Consider the following 10,360-nt stretch of genomic DNA (forward strand, 5'->3'; position numbering starts at 1 on the left):
TTTTTACGGTGCTTTCAAAAATGCAGTAAAATACAGGGTGTTCCATTTAAAAATACATAACTTTGATATGGTACGCTTTTCCTGGACACCCTGTATATTTCAAAATATTTTTAAAATGTAGCCGTAATCAACCTACACATACCCACCTAAACAGGTTTCTGTAACATTTGCCGTTTGGTCACTAGCGACCGAGGCGTTACTGGTGGCCCACCCTGTATAATATACCTTTAACCTGAAGATTTTGAATATAACATAAAATTGTGCAGATAACATTTTTTTAATTCAGTAAACAGTCCCGTAATTTATTAGATCTCTTAAATGTATTGAAAGTAGGAAAATATACCTACCTATATCTGTTAGATTAAAACATCAATAAAATTTGCCAAGCGTTTGGGAATACTTACCGAAAAAATATACAATAGGGTAAGACCTATTGATTATTTAAATGAAATGTAAAAAAGGATTTACATTTTATTCATTTCCAAAACAATGAATGACTGGGATCAGCCCTCGCTGCACGTGAGTTTTATGTGAATACGTGCTTCAAGTCAGGTTGCACTCAAAACTCTGCGTTTTATTTCCAATAAATTAATATCTAAGCAATATGAAATTGAAACTCTTCATTTTTTCATTGACTATGGTTTCTGCTGTATTAAACTTAACTTTTTCGCTATTATTATCAATTTAAATTTAATTAGCGTTGGTCTTTCTATTAAGTAAGTGTAATTAATAGTGATTTTAAGGCTTTAACAGCACGTGCTAATATTTAAAATGTGATAGTTTTTCGTGTTGCTATGCTATGGCCTGTGTGTGTCGCTGCCAGTTACATAATTACCTTTCACTTACTTAGCCTTAGCTAGAAAGATTTAACCTGCCCTTGTTGTTCCCGCGCTAGGTTCTATAGATATTACAACTCTTAAGGTCTGTCTTAATATTTCCGTATCCAATACTTCCAAACCATTCGTCCTAATAAATAATGATAAATGATCTATGTCTATATAAGATACTAAACTGTTAAATATGACTTGATCAAACATTCCGTCTATTCAAAATTTCCTTATGCTGAAACAAAATTTAATTTTTCTTTGAAGTTATAACAATTAATTAATTTTAACAAATAACAAACGAAATAGTAGTGCAAGATTAAAATATCAATTCTTTCAAAATAATAAATGACTTGATCGAATATTTCACAATTTTCTTAAGTGGAAACAAAATTTTATTTGTAAAGTTGTAACAGTTAATTTTAACAAAAATATTAATTAAACGACATATATTACAACACATATATTGCAAGAGGACTTAAAATTTTTCAGATAAGTAACGTATAACGCTACCGAAAATATTAATAAGCAAAAAGACTTCAAATATTTAAACAAAAAGAATAGGAAAATATAAAGTTGTAGTGAATGAATGAATAAAGATTATAAATTATTGATATTAATTAGCTTCTCATATCGTTAAAGTAATGTTTAAGAAAGTTTTATATTTAAAGGTTTTATCAAAAAAATTTGGATAATGGAGAAAACTAGGTATCATAAATCGCTTCTAGAAATGAAATAGACGCAAACAATCGCTGCAGCAATACCAAAACTAGCCAATATACAGGTATCCCACCAAGGCATCCGTGATACGTAAATTCTATGACTAATTTTGAGAAAAAATGATTCTATTCACTTTTACCGAATTGCCAACGGTTCTTGAAATTGCCAGATTGTATGGGTAGCTGCTAAAGAGCATTGTTGCGTCTAGAGGACTAGATAAGTTAATAATTAGTAACTTGGCTAATTAGTAAAAAATTGTTGTTTGTCAGTTCGTTAATTGTCGCCATTGACAGTCGATTTTCGTGTATAGATATTGCAACGTTGCCGGTGGTACCATCATCTCAGTTAGGGAATATCAACAGCGACATCTAAACCGCTGTCTTCCAGACAAGCAAACGTTCAATAGAACCTTCACAACTCTCCGATTAACAGGTGAGTCCGTTAAACGGCTTGTGAAAAAGAAACAACGCTGCAGAAGTGCTTGAGTTTGTTGACAATGATCTTGATACTAGTTCGAGATGAATTTTTGTACTTTCTGGACGAAATAGGGCAGCTGTGAAGAAAACAAACTGCATCCCTACCATTACCAACTGGTACAAGAACTTCTCCCCACGGATCTTCTCCAAAGATTCGTCTTTGTGATGGTGGAGCAATCATCTGGACACTATTTCAAGGACCCTTTTCTGTGACAAAGCCACATTTACAATAGATGAAATCAACAATTTCCACAACGATCATGTGTGGTGAATGGAACCCTCATCCTATTCGAGAAATCTATTTTCAGAGAAGATTTTCCATATATGTTTAGGCTGGAATAATTAATAATGAAGTTATCGAACTACATTCTATGGAAATTTGAACAGCGAGATGTACCGGTTTTTTTTGGAAAACAATCTACCTCTACTACTTCAGGATATTTCTCTTTAAATCATAAGAACGATGTTCTTTTTACATGATGGTGTTCCGTCCCATTCTGAAGGAAGTGTCACTAATTTCCTCAATCCAAATCCAATGGATAAGTTGTGGTGATCCCATAGCTTGGCCACCGCGATCTGTGGATCTCAACCCGGTGGACTTTTTCATGTGAGGACATGTGAAAACACTTACCTATTCAATAAGAAAGCCTAACTGCAGGGTCCAACTCATTGAGAAAATTCATACAGTGTTTGATGAGGCCAAAAACGATATGGAGAACTACAATTGGGAACGAGAGCTTCGACAGAGGATTGAGTTGTGCATTGCACAAGATGCCCACGTTAAGCATCTTTAATAATTATACTGTCATTACGCTTTTATTAAAATAAACCCCATTTTTTTCTAAGCTCTCTAGATGCAACAAAACTACCCATATGACCTGTCGACTTCATACCTCGATATTTCAAAAACCATTTGGGATTCGGGAAAAGTGGATAAAATCATTTTTTGTTTAAAATTACTCATAGAATTTATCTCGGATATCTCGTAGGCCACCCTGTATAGATGGTATATTTAAATTAAAATAGTTCGCAAATTTATAGTTGTAATAAAAAAAATATTAGTCATAAAAAATTGAGACACTTTCTTGTCAAATTTCTTTATCGACAGTTGGAATAAGCATTACTAAATGGAAAGTTACCTTAAAATTTTTGTAGATAACCCGTCGTATGATTCTTGTGAAGTGTTTCCGTTACTTTGGTCATGTATGGGAGATAAAACAGGATAAATTATGTTTATTAAAAATGTTATAATTACCGTTCTTCTTTACACACATTGGACTTTGATTGAACGAACATGAAATAATTTTACCATGTGAATGTCGTTGGATTTTCATGCGTTAATTGTGTGTTTTTAAAATATTTTAAAATTTCAATATAACTATAGGAAAACTAATATCCAGAGATCTAAATTTAATGTACGAATAAGATAGACCTCTCACCTCCCTTAAAAAAGGTGTGTACCCTTATTATATATTTTCTGAAAAAAGAGTGATATAAAAAAAACCTTACTATTTGATATATTATCTGTCCTGAAAATATCGAGAGACAACTTAAGATCTGCTGTATAATAACTAATCAATATAGAGAAGTTTTTAAATTATAGTAAATTGTGTGGAAAAAGTGTATAATTAAAAATGTATTTATTATAATAGTAATGACACTAAACAACCGTTTATTCACTCATGTTTCCGTTTTCAGGCATTTTATGTGGTTTAAACTAATTTGTTGCTTCATTCTACCAACAATAATCCCTCCATTGGCATGGGGAGAGTCATGGATTGTATCCATAAAGGCATTAGTGTTCGCAAGATATGTGATGCAACTAAACTACACTTGGCTCGTTAATAGTGCTGCTCACATATATGGAAATAAACCATATGACATGTAAGTATGTCTTTCATCGCACCCTTTTTATCAACTAGGATTGGCAAATATAAAATATTAGTAAAGTGGCGATTTTATGTGAGCCTATTCTAAAAAAATGTGCAGGGTTGGTGTTAAACTCGTTCCGATAATAAGGGAAGATCACTTCGGAATAGAATTCCTAGATTCCGAGATACAAAGTGTTAACATTTTTGGAAAATACAGATAGCGAATATGTGAAAATAAATTTGTGATAGATTAATGAATGGATACTATTAAAGAGTTTGGTAAAGATTCAGTAAAGTTGTATACAATTCCTTAACCATTAGTGGCGGAGGTATTGGGAAACACCTTTCATAAGAACAAGAAAACTTCGACGCCACTTAGTATAGTAAAAATTTTGTAGATCCATTTGATTCCAAATTGAATATCAAAGAAAAAATGTCTTTTATTCGAAAAACGAGTAAATTTCGAGTTATTATACAGGGTGTCCCATAAAGTATGTTACAAACTTTGGGTGGTGATAGTACATAAAAAAATATGACTAAAAGCTTTAATAAACATAACCTCTTAAAAGCACCGTTTTGAAGTTATAGGCCTTAAAAGGTGCAACTATAAAAGTAGTTTTTATGACGTAACTCTGTTGGAAAAAGAAAACTTAATGAAATTTTCAGGGGCTAATCAGCTTTAGGAAATCAATAAATAATGCGGATATGAATAAAATCGAGAAAGCAGAAGGGTGTTTTTTTATCACCCTGTATCCTATTTTTTGCTAAAAAAAATTTTTCTGCAAAGGTACAGCAAGTATCATAAGATTTTTAGAAAGACCATTAAATTTAGAAATTTTTTTGTCTCTTGTGTTTTTTATGTAAAATGTTTAGTTTTCTAGTAAATTTACAAAATGCAGAGAGATGAGTGCTTCCGAATTATTTACATACATTTCTTAAGCCTAGTGAATTTTTAAGAATACAATCAATTTCCAAAATAATTTTTTTAATTAAGTAACCAAAACAGAACTAAAACAAAATATGTTATTATAATAAATGTTGAAATTGACCTCCTTCTGCATCGATACATGCTGTCAGTCTCTTTATAAAGTTAAATCTGACTCTTTGGAATATGAATAGACTATTTCTTATTAAATTAAAGGTTTCTACAATTCGCAGTCTAAGTTGATCTTCTGTATCAACAGGGGTTGCATAAACTTGAGATTTCGCGTGTCCCCAAAGATAAAAATCGACAGGATTCAAGTCCGGTGATCGCGGTGGCCAGGCTATTGGTGCATTATATCCTCTTCCAATCCATCGATTAGGAAACCGCATATGTAGATACTCTCTAACATGAACACTGAAATGCGCAGGTGCCCCGTCATGGAGGTACCACATGTATTGTCTCAAATTTAAAGGAACATTTTCCATTAACTCAGGGAGATGGTTTTCTAGGAAGTTTAAATATTCTACTGCATCAAGCCTTTGAGGTAGAAAGAAAGGCCCGAGCAAATAGTCACCTATTATTCCAGCCCATACGTTGACTGAGAATCGGTGTTGGTGATGACTATCAATGGTAGCATGAGGATTTTCGTCTGACCATGCATGTGCATTGTGCAAGTTCAGTAAACCATCTCGTGTAAAGGTGGCTTCATCGGTAAATAAAATGGAGCTAATAAATTCCACATTATGTTGGTGATGGTTAATATTATTTGGCAGAATTCTGGGCGTCGGGGAAGATCTTCAGGCATTAAATGTTGCACTTTTTGGAGATGGTAGGCATAAAGGCCGTTTTCCTTCAAAACACGCTAAACTGACATTCTGGAAAGCTGTAACTGATTAAGTAGCTGCCCTTCGCACACTTTCTGCCGGATTTTGTTCAAAAGATCTCAAAATTTGTTCATCTTGCGCGGGTAGTCTTCTAGCAATTCTACCACAATGTATATAACGGGGTACCACATTACCAGTTTCAATAATCCGTATGTGAATCCGAGTAAATAATTGTGTAGATTCTAATATCTCCGGATAACGTTCTATGTATGTTCTTCGAGCAGCTGTTGCATTTCCATTACATAATCCATAAATAAAATGCATTTCGGCATATTCTTGATTAGTAAAACGATTGTTATCCGCCATTGTACTCACAAATTAATAATTCGTCAACAGACACGATTAAAATATGGTAACAAATGTCAATTATGTTAAAAGTGACAGGCGCCTACTTTTTGAATTCGTCAAATTTAACACCTAGCGGTGAGTAAACACCCTTTGCATTTTGTAAATTTATTAGAAAACTAATCATTTTACATAAAAAATGCATGAGACAAAAAAATTTCTAAATTCAATGGTCTTTCTAAAAATCTTATGATATTTCCTGTATCTTTGCAGAAAATTTTTTTTGGCAAATAATAGGATACAGGGTGATAAAAAACACCCTTCCGCTTTCTCAATTTTATTAATATCCACATTATTTATTGGCTTCCTAAAGCTGACTAGTCCCTGAAAATTTCATTATGTTTTCTTTTTCCAACAAAGAGTTACGTCACAAAAACTACTTTTGTAGTTGCACCTTTTAAGGCCTATAACTTGAAAACGGTGCGTTTAAGAGGTTATGTTTATTAGAGTTTTTAGTCATATTTTTTTAAGTACTGTCACCACATAACAACATGGGTATCCCGTAACATACTTTACGGGACACCATGTATTATTATCATTATTTTCACAACCTTCACTTGTGTATCCTTCCGATAGATGGGTCAAAACCAAATCCATCAGAAGTTTATTTCTGATTTAAAAATGATCGTGTTATATTATATGCATGAAGAATTACTGCTCTTTGGACAATGGTATGAATATTCTGATCTAAATTGGTTTGCGTGAAATGTTTGTTGAGCAAGTGTGGTGAGTTGAAATAATAAACGCAATGGCGTTTTTGTTTCCAAATCCTTTCTATTTCTGTTGCCAGTTCTTAATATTTTAAATTTTTTTCTGAATATTTTTTTATGATGATTGATGACAATTTTGGTCAGATGGTACTGCTGTATCAATTATATAATTGATATTTTCCGATTTATCCGGAAATATAATGTGGTCCCAATATAATTTATAATATTTATTTGCTAATATAGTTTTTAATGTGTATGTATAATATGGATCTGTGTTTTTAAGTAATTGGTATTCCAATGCTATTGCTTGATATTATGTGATCGATTGTTTCTCCAAATAAATGGCTTGTTCTGCATTTATCACTTGCCATTGTATCGTCCTTTAAAATATGTTTTCTGGAGATATTCGTGACTATGACATGATCTTGAATTACAAGCATAAAACCCTCAGTTTCAGGGTATAATAATTGACCTTTCTCTTCCTGATTGACATTATTACAGGATCTACGATGAAGCAATTTCGATTAGACAAATTTACTTTCTTCTGTTGCATTGAATTGAAGACGAAAGATTGTTTTTCTACTTATCTATTTGTAGTTGTTGGAAATGAACCTTAAAAACACTGGCGAAATTTATATCGTTTCAAAATCATTAAAAAATATTTGTCGTAGTTCAACTGTTTGTATTTGTTGTGAGTAAATAAGTGACACGAAAAATAACAACCAAGCAGATTATACTCGGAGATCCAGATAGCCATGCTACTGTAATTTTCTTGGCATAATATAAGAGAAGAAGAAAAATCCATATTAAGTGATCAACAGCGATGCCAGCAATTTCCTGTAAAACCATCCCTAACTCTTTAGATTTTTCTCTCTTTCAGAATTAAGTAATGCATGCTGAAAACATAAACTCACAAATTTTGGTTCATTTTGATTTATCGTTATTAACGAGTAATCAAGAATGTACACATTTTTTAAAACTTTAAAAGGCTGTAGCTTGGAAGGGACGCTCTTTAGGATATCATAGGACAAAAGAGTCACTTACTTGTATTATCCACCATTTTTTTTTACTACCAGGCCTGATATATTTTGTGTACTAATTATATTAACATGAATAACACACAATAACAAGTTTTTAGAATAATACGACATACATTTGGCGAAAATGTAAACTTAAATCTAAAAACCACGTTCTTAATTAATTTATAACAGTTTACATATTATTATGTTTTGACAAAAACTGATTTGTTATTCATTAGTTTTTAATTGTATTAAGTAAATCTAGAATTGTAAGAGTAGAAAATCCCTATTAGCCTCCTATCAAGCAGTTGAATGTAAAGTAAGTTTTTTTTATAATGTTTCGAAAAATAAGCTCAACAGTGTTAAATTGTTTAAATAATATGCCCCAGTAGCTAACTTCCTATGAAGCAGTTGAATGTAAATTGTTTTGTAAAATAAATAAGCTAAACTTTTTTAAACAATTTATTTTAATCTAATTGTCAGCAACAAAACATAAACAAGATAATATAAAAAATTATAGTTCATTTTCTTCAAAAATAGTACGTAATAAAAACAGATTTAAGTTCTAAACAACTTTGAGCTTTGAGATTATATAATTTAACTTTTGCAATATTGTTTTAATTTTTCTTATTTCTCCGACTATTGTTTTTTGAGCTTCTAATGATTGCTAAATTGATCAATATTTGGAAATACAAATTTTCTTTTTTCCTATCACTATACTAATGTAATGTTCCTATTTTTAGCAAGATTTGCCCATCGGAAAATTTGGCAGTTTCATTCGTGAGCATGGGAGAAGGGTATCATAATTACCATCACACGTTCCCTTGGGACTACCGAGCAGCAGAAGTGGGTTCATATCTTAACGTGACTACACTTGTCCTAAATCTTTTCGAAAAAATTGGCTGGGCTTATGACATGAAATCGACGCCTCAAGAACTCATCAGAAAGATGGTGGAAAATAATGGAGACGGAAGTCACTACAAATGGGGACATGAGATAACGCAAGACAAAGCGAAAGTTTTAATGAAGGAGTTGTAGAGACTCGCCAAACTTCCACGTCCACTATAAATGTTATTAAAATAAATGGTTATTAAGTGTTGGTTCTTTTTCGTGTAATTTTTATATACTTTTATATATATTGAAGCAAACGGTACTTGTTGTAAATGTTATTAAAATACTAAGGGAGTACGATGTCCCAAAATTTAAAAACGTATTTTTTTTTCTAAAAGTATCCATCCTATACAAGATAGCTCAGGTTTTAAGTCGGAAACTTTATCGGTAATAGAACAAATTATTTTGAGCCGAAAAGTCCTGTGAAGTGAACCATAGTTTGAGTCATTTTCAGGATATAAGGTGTTGAAATTATACAAAAATGTCACATTTTCTGTGGCGAAAATATGAGAAATTAATACCACATGAGCATTCTGTTAATTCGATTGGTGCTTTTTATTACGAATGGAATTTGTAAGAAGATAGGTCTCTTTCATTTTGTTCGAAAAATGAGCCGTACTAGAGGTCTGTTTTTTGTTAAGTAGATATATTAAAGTTGGTAATTATTTACTAATACCATCACCCTTCCAAATCTTCATAGAATTTTGTCTATATCCCTATTTTTGTGCGGTCGAACCCAGTTTCCGAGAAAAATTTTTTTCAAAATTCTAACATGGATATTTCATACAGTGTAGGAAAGTACCGATGGTCTATCAGAAGTTACGTGAGAGCGATAAAGTAAGCCATAGAAATCCATTTGATAGACAAGGATGGCTATAATGAAGGCGTCTAATAGTCAACGCCCATTTCGCCCTTCCACAAATAAGAAGTGGATCTTATTTGTGGAAGGGCGAAACGGGCGGTGACTATGAGAGGCCTTCATTATAGCCATCCTTCTCTATCGCATGGATTTCTATGGCTTACTTTATCGCTCTCACGTAACTTCAGATAGACCATCGGTACTTTCCTACCCTGTATAACACTATGCAGAACTCTGTATATTTTATGTAGCTTCCAGAACATCTGTAATAAACAATCAACAATGTTTAAGAAACACATTTTCCGAAATATGAATTAAAAAAATATTTATTTAATAAATAAAATTATAGTAACTTTATGTGGGATGAACAGAGATGAATGAGAGTGGGAGAACTCAATGTCATCACGAATTGTAAATGGCGGATTCAAGCTACAAAATTTGTATTTATTAAATACATATTTTTTTACTTGAAATTTGCGAAAATGTGTTTCATAAACAATGTTAGTTGTTGTGGGTGATGCTATAGTAAATAATTACCTTAAAGTTAAGTAAATCGAAATAAATTAAAACTACGTCCTATAAAAATATTTGTTCAAGAGTTGATCTGCTGTTTTGCTTGGATGTATTTTTAGTAAATTAGGAGAACTTATTGTAAATGAGGCTTAACTTAAAATTTTCTGGCATTTGTCTGGTACAAACGAATGGGATTTTTATGTTTTTAGTGCACAGATCTGCCTTTGGCATCACTAATAAACACTATCTATAGTAGCATTACTTATTCTTTACAATATGATACTTATCTACAGGGTATATCCTAAGCCTATGTCATAAATTAA

At 32.0% G+C, this 10,360-nt stretch overlaps 1 protein-coding gene across 1 annotated transcript in view; it reads left to right on the plus strand.

The window, feature by feature from the left end:
- Positions 1 to 8,987, plus strand: part of LOC108917094 (acyl-CoA Delta(11) desaturase-like) — a 20,995-nt gene extending 12,008 nt beyond the window's left edge. Inside the window, exons 4-5 of the mRNA XM_018723532.1 lie at positions 3,719 to 3,904; positions 8,518 to 8,987. Of these exons, the coding sequence (XP_018579048.1) occupies positions 3,719 to 3,904; positions 8,518 to 8,812 (481 nt within the window). The 3' untranslated portion in view covers positions 8,813 to 8,987. The remainder of the gene's footprint in view (positions 1 to 3,718; positions 3,905 to 8,517) is intronic.
- The last annotated feature ends 1,373 nt before the right edge of the window (positions 8,988 to 10,360 follow it).

The sequence above is a fragment of the Anoplophora glabripennis genome, unplaced genomic scaffold (assembly GCF_000390285.2).
Source record: "Anoplophora glabripennis isolate ALB-LARVAE unplaced genomic scaffold, Agla_2.0 scaffold45, whole genome shotgun sequence".
In the NCBI taxonomy this organism is placed as follows: domain Eukaryota; kingdom Metazoa; phylum Arthropoda; class Insecta; order Coleoptera; family Cerambycidae; genus Anoplophora; species Anoplophora glabripennis.